This window comes from Octodon degus, unplaced genomic scaffold, assembly GCF_000260255.1.
Source record: "Octodon degus isolate 3935 unplaced genomic scaffold, OctDeg1.0 scaffold00115, whole genome shotgun sequence".
In the NCBI taxonomy this organism is placed as follows: domain Eukaryota; kingdom Metazoa; phylum Chordata; class Mammalia; order Rodentia; family Octodontidae; genus Octodon; species Octodon degus.
The window spans coordinates 7,068,718-7,087,558 of record NW_004524691.1 but is presented as its reverse complement, the minus strand read 5'-3'; the positions used below and the strand labels follow the sequence as shown (position 1 = coordinate 7,087,558).

Here is an 18,841-nt window from a genome sequence, read left to right as displayed (position 1 = left end):
AATAAATTAAAAAAAAAACAAAACAAAAAAAACAAAAAAAAACTACACTATGAGATCCCCAACTCAACAAAATGAAACACACACAACACTAGCAGCTGACAAACAAATATTTAAATGTAGTACATAAAATGCTTTACCTCCTTTAATTCTTGTTCTGTTTGAGGGAGTTTCCCTTCTATATCTCTGATTGCAGCTTTCCTTTCTTTGAGAGTTTCAGAAGCTGCAATTAGAGCTTCTTTTGCCTTACTTAATTGAGATACTGCAGTATTATAACGACTGAGGTAGATATCAAGTTCTGACTGGGCCACCTCCATCTTTGAACGTGCTTCATTTACAGATTTGTTGAAACCCATAAGCTCTTTTTCTCGACTCTGTTAAAAAATGAATCCATTAAATCTGAAATAATTTCCAAACCTAAATTGAAATGGAAATTATATATTTTGCAGTCAATTTATTCTATAGGCACAGTATATAAAAATTTTTTTTCACAAGTCAGACAGCTAGTATCGCACACCTAGCCGTCAATGAACAACGTACAGAGAGCTGTGATGTCGTAAGAACTTCATGAGGCAGGGCTCAGTATGCTCATTTTAAAGATTCAAACAAAAAAAGAATAATTCAAAGAAAAAAAATTCTGGGTCTAAAGTTTGTACTACATGTTTTTTCCTTATTACCAGGTATAAGATTTCCCCAGAAAGTCACTGAAAATGTAAACTGAAAATCTTTATGTTATGCAAAAGAATAAATAATGACAGCTGAGGCCCAGCTTTGTATTTAACACTGCAACGAACACAGAACAGCCTGGTATAAATTAAATATACAAATCCATTATCTTTTAAGCATCCTGCCATGAGAGTGACTGCATTATCCATTGCCCTTATCACCTACATGGCCTACTTGTACTTTTGTAATGACAGAACATACCTCTATTTTGAAGCATATTAGTACACATTTATATTCCAAAGTACAATCTATTAAGTTTGTGACCTTTATGCAGTCAATTCAATTACCCTATCTATTAAAATAGGTATTTAACATTCTCAATGCTGTCTATAGGCTACATTGAGAATAAACATGGCCAATGTTATGCTGGGTACTTTTGTTGGGTAGATCATACCTATAAATGTTACAACCATCCTCATACTTGTCATTAATGAAGTAGTAAAATAGTTGAGATTTATAAATTTCTTATTTTCTAAGAACTTTCTGTAAATATTTTTTATTTACTAAGAGTACATACACTCTCTTATTTTGAGAAAGATGAGTTGCAGATCTAAAAACTTGTACAAGAGCAGAGTGAGTGACTTATCTAGGATATAAATCATGAGGATACAAGAGTCACAGCTTTTAACTTACACCATATTAAAGGAAAAAAGGAAATGGTGATAACCTGTGCTTAGTGTATTTCTAGATTTTTTAAGTGGCAGCATGTATTAATTACCAAGAAAATAACTTAGGGGATTCAAGAAGAAAATGTGAGGAGTCTACAGGTTTAAGAATAACCCAACATATTTTCTACTATTACAAATTCTGAATCAGTTTACTATTTCCTTATTTAGGTAGGAAAGCAAAAAAAATAGAAGGGGCATGTAGGTTGAATAGCGTTAGGGATGTTTGATTTAAAGACTAAACATATTCTTTAACATGTTTACTTTTGTGCTACTGCAAATACCACCTTTTTAAAAAAGCCACCAAAATCAACACTGATAAAAAAAAAACCTTACCTCTTTTTCCTTCTGAAGCCCTTGTGTTTCCTGTTTAAGACTATCCATAACTTCCTTTAATTTTTTCTCTTCCTTCTCTTTTTCCTTTTCAAGGGAATTGTTTCTAGTTGTTGTTTCAGTAATGATGTTCTCACTCCTGGCAGGTATACTTTTAAATTCCTCAACCTGAGATCATAAAACAAAGTTACAGAAATGTATTACCTTTAGGATATCAATAATATCAATATTTGACTTAAAAATTACTTCTCAGGATGGTTCAGTGACAATGTATTTAGTGTGCATAAACCCAAAATTAAAATCCCCAGTACTGAAGAAAATAACAGGAAAAAAAAAAAAAAAACAAAAAAAAACCAGAAAAGAAATTCTTACGATTACTGGGTCTTTGCCATTAAATTTGAACTCATTAGTGTTAACAAGTATTTTTTCAATCATTCCCATACTTTTTCTCAGTCGTAGTAAAATCAGTTTTATAAACTGATGTATTTATGAAAAAATACTCTTCCTGGCAAGTTTAAGTCTACCTTTTAAATCTTTTGATTTCAGGCTGTAATTATCCTTCTTTTGCCATAAATATACTCTGATCACCAGGAATTGTAAAAACTATTCTCCATAACATATATCATAATATATTCCAAATTGCACCCCCCCACCTGAATCACAAAATCTGTAATAACTTTACCCCTTCTAAGTCATTATATAGGATTTACACATTATTAATAAGTCACTCAGCTACATTTTATGCCTAGAACCCAATGTCTCTGTAACATTTTACACTTTGTTTAGTCTGTCCAATTTGAAGTTACTCTCAAACTTGTTATTTTTCTTTACTGACTGCTTATTACCAGAAAAATTCAGTATTTCCCAAACTAATACTCATCAAACACTGATTGACCTGTATCAGCTATATGAACACAAAATATTAAGATGTTTTGTAAATGCTTAGAATGTAAAGAAGTTCCTAAATGTAGTGACTGTGTTATATGGAACAAAACTTTTTCAAGAGCTGGATTTGGTTGTTATATCTATTAGTATCTGATCTGATTATTTGAAGAGACTTCCCAAATTACTTGATCATTAAAGTCTTAGCTTGACATAGTAAGCTGTTGTATATTCTTGCACCAGTTAATTTTTTTAAACTTAAGAATAGCTAATTAGTATCTTACTGTAAATTATGAGCTTTCCCATCTTTCGCAGAGGGGGTGGATGAACTCCTGCTCTGACTGTTAGCTTGATTTTGGAGGCAAGTTTTTTTAAATGCCTATTCAAAAATATCTTTTTGAACAATTACTTTGGGAAAAAGAAAATTAACACAAGCACCTAAACAGAAATGACTTGATAAATATTTTCCCAACAGCACATAGCAATACTCAAACACTCAATGCATGCAAGGTTTCCTTGCAGAGGACATTCTATTTTGAGATAAAACACTGAACATTTACAATTCTAATTCACACTTTTTTAAATTTAGGACAGGGTTTATAGGGTCTTACTGTGTAGATTGGACTCTAGTGATCCTCCTGTTTACAGTCTCCCAAGAGCTGGGATTATAGGTGCACACCACCACATCCAGTCTCAATCGCCCTCTCTTCGAGTCCCAGGGCGGGACCAGCAGTGGCAGGCTCTGGGATCAAACTCAGGGCGCTGTGTCTGCCTAAGCAGGGACTTTAATCCACTGAGCTATTTGGCCAGCCCTTTGTTTGCTTTTTTAAATAAGGTCTTGCCAAGTAGTTCAGGCTGGCCCTGAATCTATGGTAATCCCCTGCCTCAACCTCACAAGTGCTGGCATTACAAGAGTATGCTACTATGCCCAGCCCCAATTCATCCCCTTAAGGCAACAATGACAAATACATTTAAAAAAAGTAGTAATAAATGGATGTGATATTGACATATGAAATTTTCAGGATTTTTAAATAGCACATACCTTTTCTCTTTCTTTTTGAAGTTGTTTCTCCAGTTTTTTGCCTTTACTAGTAGCATGCTTCAATTTTTCCCTAACTTGAACATCTTCCAAATCCACCTGTGTAAATTTTTCTTTATTCTCTTCAATGAATTTTGTAATTTTATTGAGTTTCCTAGCAAGGCAAGTAACATACTAGTTACTATTTTGAATAGTAAATTATTTTAAAATCATGTATATACTCTATGGGACATTTTTCTATAAATATCTCCAAGCTTTTATTAGATAGGACTGTAAAATTATCCCTTTAACATTTCCCAAAGTCTTTAAAATTTTTCATTATAATTTTTTGTTGTTGTTGCTTGTTCAAGATGAAAGGGAATACATTTTTCATGACCTCTAGGCATGTACAATTTTACCAAAAAGTTATTAGGTCCAATGTTTTGGTCTTGTAAATATATTCTGCCACTAGGAGGCAGCAGCCCACTATTTTAACATCAGTTTTGGCTATACATGCTCTTATGATGAGTTGGATTCAGGGCAGCTTTTCGTTTAAACACTAGGCGACTGACCATCTTACACACTGGCAAATGTATTATGTGTCTGAAGTTTACATGTGGATATACACATAAAAAAATTAAGTCTAAATACATATAGTAGTTTCCAAATTATTATTACTTCTCTATATCTTGCACAGCTTTATTCTTTGCTTTCATTTCATTTGACAGTATTTTGTTCTTCTCATTAATTTCTTTGGTATCTTCATGAATCTTTTCCTTCTGCATCTCCATTTCAGTAATTCGTTTCTGCAAATCATAGCTACAGACAAAAAATAGATATCCTAAAATGACATTTTAAAAACTGTACAACTGTTTCAGTAAAATAAAACAACATCACCTAGGGCTATGACACCTCCCAAGTGTAAAGCTAGAATTTGGGAATAAAGTAGATTGTAAATAAAATTATATATCCTATCATGTGCATTTTAAAGAATGTACAGTAGTGACCTCTTTATCCCTGTTTAGCTTTCCATGGTTTTAGTCACCTGTTGATGACTGTCTGAAAACATTTATGGTAAACTTCAGAAATAAATAATTCAGGGGCCGGGGAGATGGCTCAGTGGAATAAGCGCTTCCTTGGCAAGTGCAAGGGCCTGAGTTCAATCCCCGGTTCCGCAAAAAAAAAAAAAAAAAAAAATCATTAGCTTTAAATCAGACACTATTCTGGTCTACAGTCACCTTTGCTCAGTTCCCATACTGTATACACTCACTATCATTAGTCACTCCATGAGGCAAAGGAGGAGCCAGGGGATAAAACATGTAGAGAAAATTAACTCGGTACTATTGACCCTGATGCAGGGCATATAGGTAGTAGTCTACATAATGTTTTCGTACCACCCATAGTTTTACATATGTACTAGGGGTGTTGGAAGATTATCTAATTCTTTATCTGAGGGGACTACTGTGTATGTAGAAATATTAATAAATTTTTGTGAAACCTCTTACCAATATAAAGCAGGATTTATTTTATAAAGCAGGATATTAAATTATCACTACTGACAATCTAATCCCAATTCAGTGAATTTATCACACTTCAGAATTTGTATCAGTCTTCACATTATTATATAAAAAGGGGCTTTAATTACATAGAAAGATACATCTTATAAATTAAGGTACTTACATGTAATACTGACAAACATGATTTTTTTTCCTAAATATTTCATTTTCCAAGGCAAGAAATTCAATGGCTATGTTTTTCTCTCCTTCTAAGGCATCCTTTTCTTTTTCCACCATTTTAACTCTGTTTAACTACAAAATTTAAAAATTTAAAGGTCAAATATATTCTTTAGATTCAATCTGAATCTAAACTATGCCAATTTTAAAAACTGTATTAACAAAGAACATGTCCATCTTAAATGTTATAAGAACAGAAATCTAAAATAGCAAAAATTTCAATTAAAAACCATTATATGACAATTTGACTAAGTAAAATTTTTAAATTCATAAACATTCTGCTTTATAATAAAACTATAATACAGATTTACCTTTTCTCCTCTGTGTTCATTCAGTATTTCAACTCTTCGACACAGGACTTTAATAGGTTCATTTAGTCGTCCACAACCAATTATATCTTCTAAATATTCGAGCATGCCCTCATCATGTTCAGTCTGGCCTTTTGGTTTCATCATAGCTATTTGTTCAACTTCACCCTTAAAAGAAAGTCGTATTTCACATTCACTGTATATGTTTGAATCAATTGTAAGAGAGAACTAGGGACAGTCAAACAGAAATGAAGACTTAATGTTTACCAAGTAACTTAAAAAGATTTAAATGAGTAAGGAATCTGTACTATACTTATATACCCTTACACGATTCTTGTAAAATTCCAACACAGACCCACTTATATACACAAAGCTAAAAGTTCTCCATCTAGAACGTTTGGAACATGTACTACAGGAAACTTTTGCTCTCAATCCTCTGAACTCCAATTAAAACTTTAGATTAGTATTTGTATATTTGCAGTTCAACTACAAAGACAAAACAAAAACCTATAATCAGTCAAGGTTCACTGTTAGGGTGCTATTTATTTTAATTGTGAAGAAAATTTTGTCTGAACATGTCAAGACAAAAAGCTTTTACTTTTATTTCATAGATGTGTCCTACTTAAAACTTTACCAACTATTACAACAAAAGGAAAGACACAGGTAGGCAATTGGGCAAAAATACATCTCTTATTTTCAGCAAAATTGTCAAGAAAGGCAAGAAAACCAATTACTCATTAAAATATTTTAGCAATCTTCATTATTTTAGTGTCTGATTCAACCTTCAAAATTTGAGATAAGGGGCCGGGGAGATGGCTCAGTGGAATAAGCGCTTCCCTGGCAAGTGCAAGGGTCTGAGTTCAATCCCTGGTTCTGCCAAAAAAAAAAAAAAAAAAAAAAAAAAAAAAATCGAGATAAAATTTGTTACTGATAAAAGGTGTAATATTTAAATAAACATCCAAATAATTTGTTTTCTATTGATGTAAAATAATTAAAGGCGACACAACTCATTTTGAAATCTTCTCAATGTCAGGCGGTAAATGTCAATAGCTTAATAGGTCATTACTTTTTACTACTCACACACTTATTTAGCACCATTAAGTATAAACTGAAATTCATATCCTAAAGGTCTGTTATTTATTTTCCATAAGATTCAGTACCTTACGTACAAATCAGTACATAAACTAAATGGAGATACTTATGTGAACTGTCTCATTCTTTGTCAGTTTTTCCCAAATGTTTGCAACAACAACTAAGTTTTAGACAGAATTTAAGCCTGGAAGAATGCTCAAAACTTTGTATTAGAACAGGATGAATTTAGTCACTGAAAAAAACTAGCATTTGTTTTGAAGTTTTTATTTAGGTAAAGTTTATCAATAGTGGCACTATACAAATGCTTAAGAGCATCTCTGCTCTATTTTTACTATATGATACTAGCATTCCTCTCTATCAGCTATAACAAACCAAAATGTCTCCAGCTGGGAGAGGGGTACAGAACTGTTCCTAATTGAGAACCACTCATCCAGAGGCTGTCATTTAAAACTTTTGATTTGGCAAAATGATATCTGACAATCAATATTTTAATATAGTACCTATTAAGGTGAATATTTGAATACCTTTTAAAAGATAAATGAAAAATCATGTCAAAAGTATTTACATCAAGTGGCCATAAGGTATTACTTAAACCCACATTTTTTTTGATAACCAAAACCTGGGATCCAGTGTATAGTTTATACAGATTAAAAACACTCCTAACAGTATCACATGTTTCTTGGCCACATTACTTCTTGAATAAATGGTGTACAGCTATTAGGCAACAGCCTAGCTTTAGCCAAAGCAGAGTAGTTGCTTGTTTTGGTTATTTGTTCCTTTCTCCCCAAATAAGATGAAGGACATACAGCTCATTTCCTCTCAAATAACTGTCCAGTTTTAAACACTAAAAAGCAAATTTATTTATGAATCAAAACAGCTATATCTCCAGTCCCACATAACGTTCAGTTTTAGATGTATTATACTGTACTATGTTTTTTCAAACCAATTGCTATATTCTGCTCAGCACTACTAATTTGACAGGGCGTGAACATTTATTTAGCCCATACCTACTTGACTTTTGACTATCATGACTTCTACGGCTTTCCAATGAAAACCAAGGACTTTTCTCGCAGTTCTGCTCCTCAGTGTTCTCTATGAGCTCTACTACATGTTACCTTTTGCATCCCAATCCTTTATCCCCATTTTGTGTTATTTACTACATAGTCTGTGGGTTGAACAGCCTATGATTAGAGGATGATTTACTTCTTGAAAATTTACCAACTCTGAATTTTTAAGTTTTCATTTAGGGCAATAATGCAGTACACTTCAAAATAATTTAAAAGCACCAATCTGAATTTATCAGTTACCCATCCACATCAAGGCTCCAAATCACAAATAGTGGTAGCACAAAAACACACAAGTGTTCCAGTTCGTTATGATGTTAGTATCTGAAACTGGCAAAATTTTATAGTACCTCACGTTATTATCTCCACTTTCTGAAGTTTTCAAAATAGCAAGATTTTAAACACTTGTTTTCTCAGTTATGAATATGCCAGAGGCTTGGCTATGGATGGACCTCAGTGGCAAAGTGACTGACAAGCTACGTGTGAGGCCCTGGGTTTGACCATTAGCATCACACAAGGCCTTAAATTTTGATTTCTTGAAGGCTTTGTTGGGTGGCAAACAAGGATTATGATTTTATACCAGGGATGGCAAAATAGTTTTCAGTGATAAAATCAGCCTGTTGAAGCATGCATGCCACTGATAACATTCTTTTTTTTTTGGTACCAGGGACTGAACTTGGGACTTGTACTTGACAGGCAGGCACTTACTCCACTGAGCTATCTCCCCAGCCCAATACCATTCTTTGATAACCAAGAGGGAGGATGTCTCATATCTTTTTAAAAATATAATAAAAATTTTAACATATAGAAAACTCAAATAGTACAGTTATAAAACTTAAACATGGGTATCTATAGCAAAATTAAACGGCCCAGAATTGGGCTTTGAATTTTTATTTTGCTTATAATTTTTTTTTTCCATTTTAACTGCACTATAAAGTATTAACTTGCTCTTTATCTTCTAACATATTTTATTCTAATTTGGTCTTTAGTAGGCTAAGAAACAGAATCACTAAGGTTAAATTCTATTTAAGAGGTACACAAATAGAAAGAATGCTTTTGTAGTTGGGAGTTCACATGTGGATGCTCAGAGGCAGCATCCTATATTCTCTTTTTCATTGTTGAGGTACCGAGGTACAGATTACTGATAAGGCTGAGACATTTCTTTTGCTATTATAGCAACAGACTTACTTCCACTATCCAAGACTAGATGGAACCTCAAGAGCTTAAATACCATGTGAACCTTAGGACAAGTATATTGGAAAAAAAGGTGGTAATTAACTCAGATCTAGGTTTAATCTCTAAAATTGAAAACTTAGATCTTGTAAACAAAAAGCTGAAAACTTAGACAAAATTAAAGTTGTGCTAATGGCTGTGACCTTTTTGTGGGAAAGGGTTCCTAAAGATTGAACATCAGCACTGAGCTATATCCCCAATCCTTTTTTGAGACAAGACCTCAACTAAGTTGCCCAGGCTAACCTCAAATTTTGATATTCTTGTCTGAGCCTGAGTAGGTGCCGGGATTATAGTCCTGTGCAACTATATCAAGTCAAAATCTAGTATTTTTTGAGGGCATGCCTTAAGGATAAAAAATTTTAACCATCTCTATATTACTTATAGCATCTTTGCATAGTGCCTTATTAGAAACTCACATGAATGGTAGACTAATAAAAATTTTAAATACTAAAAGTGCTTACTTAAAAAACCTACTAAGGTATATGAACACTACAATTTTTTTTTTTTTAATCTTCATGAACTTCTAAAATTTAGTGCTTTTAATCTTAAAAATAAAACTACTTTTACTAAATTTAGATTACTTAGGATGTGTTAACCACTATCACAGTCTGAATAGCCTATACATTTTATCTAATCATTTACATCTTGGTAACACTATGATGTCTCCACTTTTACAGCCTCCAAAGTCATGGGTAGTTTTAATGAAAAGTCAGTAGAAGACAATGCAATAAATACCACAATTTTACTTACCTTCAAATGCTTTACAGAATCTAAAATTTTGATAAAGAGCTAAAAACAAAACAAAAATCCCCATAAAAACCACTCCCTTGGTCCCTCAAATTTAAATAGTACATCGTTAGTTCTAACTAGTCTAATCCTATTTTTTTCTTCTAACAGCTGAGTTACTAAGATTCTTAACTGCTAATTTAATCATGTCAAATTCAATCTGTTAACTTGAAAGTGTTAGCTTGGTATTACTCATGAATAATATTTCAAAATAATTTAATCAAGAGCACAGAAAAGGTTCGTATTATTGTGAGGACAAATCTATCCTAGATTTTTCAGAAGTATATATTTTTAAAAATGTGACAACTCATAAATTATTTACTTCTTTGGGAAATTATTACATTAACCTTCTTTGGCAACTGAATATTTTATAAAGCTGAATGAAAAAAAAATTATCCTTAAAAAGAGATAATATACAATCTCTTTTGCCAAGCCTTTGCACAGGCTTGATAAACTCTTGATTATTCCAGGATGACAGTAAAGAGACAGCAAAGAATAAACAGAAACTATCAGGAAGCCCAAGTCAGGAATTGTTGTGAGTTAGAGGCCAGCCTGAACTGCATAGTGAAACACTGTCTCAAAGAAAGCAAAAAAAAAAAAAAAAAGCAGAAGATAAGCACAAGTATAACTTTTTGTGAAAAAGTACTAATAAATTGAACAGTATAAAGGATATTTATCAATAATCAATTCTCATAGTCCATAAAACAGTTCAACTTGATTTAAAGACAAATCCCACAAAGCTATACTTCCACATTTAGATAAATTCAAATCTCGTTTAGAAATGTATCTGCAACTGATTTCCTAACATTCATTTTTAAACAAATTAGGGTCATAGAAGTATAACAAATACATAGGATCTGGTAATAAAGGACACTGAGTAAAGTTTCCAGGAATATTATTGATTTGCCTTGAATATTATATACTATATGTCTAAAAGGAACATTTAAAAAAATAGTTGAAAAATACAGACTAAATTGGAAATATCTGCTAGTATTTCTAAGTTTGTTAATGGAAAAGTCATCCCAAGACAACAGTGTCAGTTTAATATTTTCTATTTTAAAATCAGTAGCATAAGATAGGAATTTCTGCTGAAGAAAACAGTTTTACTTCTCTTACTAAGCTCTTAGGTGACTCTGGACAGGCAACAAGAATAAGCAGCAGCCCTCAAATCCAACAGTAACTTAAAAATATCTGAAAATGCTAGTTTTACAATAAAAAATTTTTTTTTAAAAAGCCAAGACACAGGGATGAAAAGAGGAATTTTTCTTATAAAGCAATGCTGATAGAACATACCCTTACTTTAAATGCAACATCTACTCAAAATCAGCTTAATGCTGGGGATTTAATTTTTTATACTTAAAAAAAAAAACTTGTTCTTTAATAAGAGTTAAATAATACTTAATGTTACACCAGTTATTTTCCACCCTATCAACAGTAGTGGCTCAAAAGTCTTCTAAACAGGGCCGGGGAGATGGCTCAGTAGAATAAGCGCTTCCCTGGCAAGCCCAAGGGCCTGAGTTCAGTCCCTAGTTCCACAAACACAAAAAAAAGTCTTCTAAACAGAACAAAAACCAATTTAAAGAGTAAGCTTTAATTATTTTAGGTGTTACAAGATTAAATAAAATTAGGTATTGAAAATTTGTCAAACATCAAGTATACATATTTCATTTTCTTTTTTATTATTAAAAAAAATAAAACAAAAAGAGCAGGCTATTAAAAGATAATGAATCTCATTTAAAATTTTATCTTAAAGGGAAATACAAACAGAAATGATAAATAGTTGCTATATCCCTGTCACACTAAAGCAGCACAATAATATTGGTGTTTAATATTTATTTCACTACGCCAATATTTACGTGCTGCTAGAGTGGAACAAGTATGTCAGTCCATCCAAATGAACATACAATGATGAAAGTAAAGGTTTGAATGAATTTCCTTAAATTTCTAGAGCAGCATATAATGATTCGCATCTTGACTAAAGCATGTAAATCATGATGTGCTGCTAGAGTACTTTAAGGCCTCAAAAATACAGGATCCATCCATCAGGAAAACCCCCGATCTATCATTATTGGGGGAAACAAAACAAAACAAAACAACCCCCAAGAGTTTTAGAGTCTACAGTTTTTAATAAATTTACCTGCAATATTAAAAATCTATTATGGTCCAAGTCAATTCCATGGCTTCGAAGAAGGTTCCCAACATCCTTAAAAGTTGATTTCTTCCCACTTATGTGATAGACAGAAGTATTATCTCTGTACGCTGTTCTGGATACACAGAAGTTACTGTTAGCAATGACTTCATAATCACCCCCTTCCTGTTTTGAGGAAAAGTAAAACAAAAAAACAACTGTTGGTATTAAGTCACTGTTCTGCTTCAAATTTCACTCATTTCATACTGCAACTAGCTCTATGGATTAAATACTTAAATTGAACACACACAAAAACTGTTGGAAGTTTTCAAAAATAACCTTCTTTAGCACATAATAGATACTTTTTGAGTTGTTTTGCGTGCTTTCTCAAAGATTTCCAAACTCCTAAAGACAAATCAAGCAAACAAAAACTTCAGCTTCAAACATATTGGGACTGATAAGAACCAGAGTCCCACTATAGCCAAGATAAACCCATTCAAATTAATAACCATGTTGGTAGACCAATTACCATTCCACTTAAAAAGCCACAGAATGAGGTAATACAAAGAAAAAGCAAGATTATGTTGGGATGAGTTTTGGTGGTGGTGGAGGACATGCCATTACTTGAAGTAAAAAGAATTATAAAAAACTCATGACTACATTCTCTGAAATAAAAATCTCATTTACTGGCATCTATATTTAAATCCAAACTGTGGAATAAAACACATTAAGCAAAACTGAAATACATGGTTTGATGTAATCAATGCTCTTTGTATTAAAAAAAAGGAACAAAAAAAATCCCAGAAACGTTACCTGCAGTTAGTTTTTTTTTCTAGGTTCTTTTCAGTCATTTTTGAACCATTTCCTAAGTTAATCATTAAATACATGAGAAACTCCCTAAATAATACCAAAAGAACCACAGAACTAAATACTAAACAATCTAAATAAGACATTTTACCTTTAAGTGCCTCTATCTCTAAAAAACGTTAGTTTACCTTTCTCTCATTTCAAAAGTGCTTAATTATAGTAGTTGAAATGAAAGAAAAGTTCTTTCATATCACAGACATACAGGACCACTAATAATAAATTTAATGTGCACTGGAATAATGGGAAAAAATCAGTTGACCACTAGACTTTCAGTTTACATAATTTTTCTAAAGCAATAAAATATAACTTTAAAAATGAACTCAAATTTATAGCAAAAGACTAACTGGCACTGAGGATTCTTAATCTGCTCAATGTTTTATTCCAAAGGTAATATGAGATAATTTTTCTAAAATTTTTAATGTTTTGTTTCAGACACCACTGCTGCCACAAAAAAATAGTAATGAAATCATAATCTCTTTGCTTAAAAAGCTGATTTAAACTAACAATGATAAAGTATGTAATGTACTGTAGTCTTTTGCTGTTCTTACTTGATGTTATACTATGTAAATACATAAAATCCCCTTACCTTATCAATTATCTTTTGAAAATGAACTTCTACAGTACAACTCGGAATATCCTTGTGTTCATCAGAATTATGTATTAGCACTGACAGTTTTTTAGATCTTATTTTTTGTGCTCGATAGCCAAACACAAAAAGCATAGAATCAATAACATTGGATTTGCCACTGCCATTTGGTCCAATAATACAGGAAAAGCGCTGCATAAAAAACAAACAAAAATTAAATGGTCATAATACATTACCAATTTTAATTTAAACTGCTTGTTTTTTTACTTGTAGTAAAAACTACAAGCACTTAAAATTTTTCACTGTTAAGACACATCACCTTGAGTTTTGTCATATCAAAATCTCGGTTTTGCAATCTCCAGTGCTTTAAAATCATGTCCTAGTTCGAATCCAGACTTAATAAAAGTCATTCTATAGCTAAAGTGGAAACACTGTTTTCAAACAAAACATTCAACATGAAAACTTTATAAAAAGGTACCAAAGGTAGCAATTTTAATTGTTACAATTCATTGTGTGTAGGATAAGTTATAAATTCGAAACCGTGTAATAAAGATGTATTAACTTACAAAAAGGTTATTGAAATACCTTATGGAAAGGTCCCAGAATTTTTTCTCCCGCATAGGACTTGAAGTTCTGGTTTACAATATGAGTTATCATGAGCCGAGGAGCTCCAGCTTCATTTGTCATTGCAGGAGGTGGGGGTGGAGGAATACTATTCAAAATCTCTTCTAAACTTCGGTTATCAATTTGCTCACCTGGAGTCTCTAAGTCAGTCAAAGGAAAAGGAAGGGAAGGGAAGGGAGAAAAAACCTGTTAGTAGTTTGGAAGACTAATGCCTACTAATATTTAAAATATAGAATAGAGCAATGTTACTTTAGAAGCCTAGAAACCTCTTATTTTCCATACAAATACAAAATTCTCCTAAACTGACGAATGCTAATCTTTCAGTATAGTTTTACTAAAAATAGAAATTCTTACAAGAAATGTCACCAGTCATAAAATCCATAGAATTAAAGTATATACTTAGGAATCAAAACACTAGATCATAAAGTAGATCTGAGAAGAAAATAAACCGATTCCTTGCTTCCTATCTCAATCAGGAGATTAAAGCCTGAAGTCCTAAATCAGATCTAGAACTCCGTATATTTCAGCACTTGAAAAACGCGCTTCAAGGATACTGTCACAGGAGTTTCATAATGCCTATTTTTCAATTCCTAGACTCAAAAAGGCACAGATATTTTCAAATAAATTATCACATCTTTAAGGTCAACCTAAGACCACGAAGGTGAAGTTAGGATCCCGCAACTTTTCAGGTTCAGTTACAGTACTCTGCATCTGGGAGAAGAAAGCTCACTAATTCTTGGCTAATAATGACTTCGGCGAAAATTCAGTAAATACCATATCAGTCACCTTCCAAAACGCGACAAATTCACAAGTGCACCTCCGCAAGTCCTCATCCTCCCCAGCACTGTTACCCCGAAACCGAACGCGAATCCTCTCTCTGAAAGTCGTCGAGTGGCTTTCCACAGCTGCTCTACCGGAGACCCTGGACTTTCAAAGTCAACCCTGCATCTTTCGCCCGCGCCCCACCGACCCCCGCCAGCCTCGGGGCTGCTCGCCGACGCGCCCGGTGCCCCGAGCCGCGGCGGGTCACTCACCTGCGGCAGCGGCTGGGCTATCGGCGCGGCCGGCCGGCGGCTCCGGTTCCGCGTCGCTGCTGGCAGCATCTAGGGACGGCGGCGTCCCCTTGTCCCTGCGGCGGGCAGTGGTGGGCTGGGTGCCCTTTCGGGGCATGGTCGCTGACCAGGGGAGAGCGGAGAGTAAGTCAGCCACACTTCCCCGCCGGACTCCGCCTCAGGCCGGCCTCGGTGCCGCACCGGACTCCGCGCCGCCCGACCCCTCGGAAGACCTCGCCCACCCGTTCCCGAGAGCCCCATCTCCAAACTCCACTCCTGGCTTCAGATTCTCAGGAAAGAGCAAAAAAACCCAAAAACTAAAAAACAACCCCCCCAACCTAAAAAACCAACACCCAGGAGCGAGAAGGCGGGACCGGCGGCTTACTCCTAGACCTACCGAGTGAGAAACCTAACCTCCCCGGGAACCCACCCAGGACGCGGGCAGTAGCGGATCTCGCTAGGAGGCCGTCCGCCCGCAACCCGGCGCGTAAGAGCAACTCTAAAGCAAGTAACTCCCGTCGGCGGACATCTGCTGACATTCGCACGCGCTCGGCGGGGGATGCGGCCGGAGCGGCCAGCGACTCCGGAGGAGTAAAAACGATCGCCGCCCGCCCTCCTCCCCCGCCGGGTGGCTCCCGGGGCCCGGACGGCCCGGGGCACGGTCTCCGCTCCAGTCCAGGCGGGAGCAGGGCAGAAGCCGGGGCCGTCGACCGGCCGCTCCGCTTCGGACACCCGCAGCGCCGGGTCGGGTTCTATCGCTCAGGGCGGCAGGGGTTCGTCTCCCGGAACCCGGGGCGGAGGCCCTCCGGACAGCGAACCACAAAAAGTCGCCAGGCAAGGCTCAGACCTGGGGACGAGAACCTCGGGAGACCAGGCTTTGCCTCCCCACCGCGCCAGAGACCAGGGTTTTTGAGAAGCGGTCCTGAGGATTGCTGCCTCCCGGAGAAACGCGTAAGCAGCGGGAGGAAGAGGCGCCGGGGAGGCGCGCAGGAGCCCCCGCGGGGGGGAGGGGTGACAGCGAGAGAACCTCCGCACAGCCCCCGCCCAGACTTGGCTGCTCCGGCGGACACGGCAGTTAATAGAGTGACAGCCTGATCAGGAAAAGAAGTACTTTACCTGCTGGGCAGTCCGCTCAGACCGCGGCTGGGAACGGCAGGATAGGCCCACCCCCGCCCCGCTCCTACCGGTGTTTCGGCTCCGGGTCCTTCACTCGAAAATGGCGCCTAAAATACAAACTCGAACGGAAATTCGTTACAAATGCGCGCAATGATTTCTGGGATCCACTAATTTAAAATAAAGTGCGGCGATTACTACCGCCATCTTTTGGTTGCTCGCGCGCATGCGCCAACTCATGGCGGGCTCCAGGCAGGAGGGGAAGTTTCTTTTAAGTGCAAAAAGAGAAAAGTGAGGAATGCTTTCTCTGTGACCGAAGCATAAGCATTTGTACAGCAACTACAGAGTTTGCAAAAACATTCTGGCGAATTTTGAAAAAAAGGAAAAAAGGAAAGGAGGACAGTGTCGCCAACAGCTGGAGGTGGAGCCCAATTATCCAATGACGCCCCTTAAAGAGAGGGCGGGCTCGATTAGGGGCGGGGGCCAGGCCCGCGGCGTTGACGTGAACTTGGGAAGTATCGCGGGAAGAGGTAGTTGCGGCGCCCCGCTTAGGAATCGCTATGGTAACGGGAAGGTCTGGAAGCTTCTTGACTGGTCGCAGGTCTATGTACAGTCACCCCTGCTTTTCTGGAACTTGAGGTAAGTCTCTTCACCTACTAAGGGTTTGGGAAGGGGGTCGGAAGTTGTAGCCTTTGCAGGATTCTACTATCTTTTGCTTTGAGAGTGTGTACTTAGTGGAGCATCAGGTATTTTCCGTTTTCCTGAGGACCTTAGGGCTCTAGAGGTAGCTTTTGGGATGCGACTGAGGAAAGCTAGAGTTTGAAGAGAGGAGAGGCCAAACTAGAAGATTGGGCTTAATGAATGATTGTGTAGTTCACGTGTCGATAGCAACATTTCGGTATTCGAGTTGTTAGATGTGTTATTAATTGGAAGGGAATTTTGGGCTTTTAACATCCTTTGACTAAAGCATAACTATTTTGTAAGGGAATTATGGGTTAGCCAATATCTAAGTCTCTTTTTTACACATTGTACTGCTCAGGACATACAATAAGGATTATTTGGCAAGCACTGTAGTGAAAGTTCCTGTCCCAGAGTATTTAGTTTTGTTAGTGGGTTCTTAATTGAGTCTATGGAACTGGTGGTAGGTGACTGCGTTTTAGAGCTCATAACTCTCCTGGAAATCATACACAGATCTGGTTCATGTGTGCATTTTGCTGGAGGGTAGGTTTTCCCACAGTTTTCAAATCTTTAAATTTGGTCCTAATCCCTCAAAATATTAATCCCTCAAAATGTTAAAGAACCATTAGTTGATTTGACTACCTTCAGTATGTATTGACAACACTTACTTTTAGAACTGGTAGCCTCTTTTTTTTTAAGTTAGGACTTGGCATATTAGAATACCAATAAATCTCTGAATTAATTTTACATTGTTGCCCTAAATATACTGTTGTTTTTGCACGGAGGAGCACAGAATTAGGTTCACTGATTATCAGAAAAGGATGGAGGGAGACTGTTATGGTACGCTTAAGAATTGACTGATATAGGGGCCCGGGAGATGGCTCAGTAGGATAAGCACTTGATTGGCAAACGCAAGGATCTGAGTTCAATCCCCGGTTCTGCAAAAAATCAAACCAAAACAAAAAAAAAGAATTGACTGATATATACCTTTGTATTTGCTGCTGAAAAAATTGTTTTTCTAAAATAAATTACAGAAAACAAAAAAAATATTTTTTTGGCTGTCAAGATACTATAGGTATTCTCTTCGAGGACTTCTAGAATCTTTTTTATTTTTAAAGGGTGTAAAACACAAAACCTGAGCAGAAAGAGATATCAACTGTGGGGAGGGGGAGCCAAAAAACCATTGTAGCCCAAAATTGAGTGATATATATGAGTACAAATGGTAGAAAAATATAAGTAGAAAAATGTAGAATCTGTATAATTGGGCAGTTTACTCAATATATCATTTTGCCTGAGAGGATTTATTTATAAAACTGGCATATAATATGTACCTCATAAGATTGTTTATAATTATTCGTTTAGCACATATAAGCATTTGGTGTTCCTGCGTTTGTAACATTAACATTATAAGTGCTAAGGATGAGTAATGGGATGCCAAGTTAGAGGAAGGATAGCCGATGAAGGATTATGAAAATTAAGTTAAAGATATTACCTGCAAAATACAACTATCAGAAAAATTTTGACATGAGAATGGGTTTGGTAAAAATAGGAAAAATAGTTAATGTGTAATGTGTGAAAGGGAAAAAAGATAAATCCACAGCATTAGTTATTTACTGTGTTCTTGAATGTGGGAAACAAGAAATGCCTATCTGGCAGAAAGGGAAAACATTGAAGTCATTTTGGGGGAAAATTTTATAGCTTTTGATAGTAAGAATATACACCCTTGAACTTAGTCAGGTACTATTCTTCATGAATACTTGAATTAGTGACCAGGGGATAAAAACAATGTAACTCAAAGAGAAATATATCCTAGTTTTTACTGCCTTGCCGAGTTACTGTCAGTATGAAAGGTCTTAAATGATGTGATGTAAAAGAAACAGAATTTTAATAAATCAACTGGCAGATGACCTTTAATTTGATTGAACCTGACCCCCTCACTCACAACATACTATATAT

General features: G+C 35.9%; 2 protein-coding genes across 6 annotated transcripts in view; one reads left to right on the top strand and one right to left on the bottom strand.

Moving 5' to 3' along the window:
- Smc4 (structural maintenance of chromosomes 4) overlaps positions 1-16,330 on the bottom strand; it is a 36,146-nt gene extending 19,816 nt beyond the window's left edge. Inside the window, exons 1-11 of one of the 3 annotated variants that reach the window (XM_004639853.2) lie at positions 16,211-16,330; positions 15,077-15,217; positions 14,004-14,182; positions 13,419-13,610; positions 11,975-12,151; positions 5,666-5,830; positions 5,302-5,429; positions 4,300-4,440; positions 3,646-3,796; positions 1,725-1,889; positions 138-371 (exon numbers count right to left, since the gene is read on the bottom strand). In XM_004639853.2, the coding sequence (XP_004639910.1) occupies positions 138-371; positions 1,725-1,889; positions 3,646-3,796; positions 4,300-4,440; positions 5,302-5,429; positions 5,666-5,830; positions 11,975-12,151; positions 13,419-13,610; positions 14,004-14,182; positions 15,077-15,212 (1,668 nt within the window). In that variant the 5' untranslated portion in view covers positions 15,213-15,217; positions 16,211-16,330. Of the gene's footprint in view, positions 1-137; positions 372-1,724; positions 1,890-3,645; positions 3,797-4,299; positions 4,441-5,301; positions 5,430-5,665; positions 5,831-11,974; positions 12,152-13,418; positions 13,611-14,003; positions 14,186-15,073; positions 15,218-16,210 lie in introns of those variants that run through there. The other 2 variants (XM_023699685.1, XM_023699686.1) reach the window with 2 other exon arrangements.
- The window catches only part of Ift80 (intraflagellar transport 80), a 161,095-nt gene continuing 158,212 nt past the window's right edge, over positions 15,959-18,841 (top strand). Inside the window, exon 1 of one of the 3 annotated variants that reach the window (XM_023699687.1) lies at positions 15,959-16,045. The gene's annotated coding sequence lies outside the window, so the exon portion shown is untranslated. Of the gene's footprint in view, positions 16,046-16,740; positions 16,847-18,841 lie in introns of those variants that run through there. The other 2 variants (XM_004639852.2, XM_023699688.1) reach the window with 2 other exon arrangements.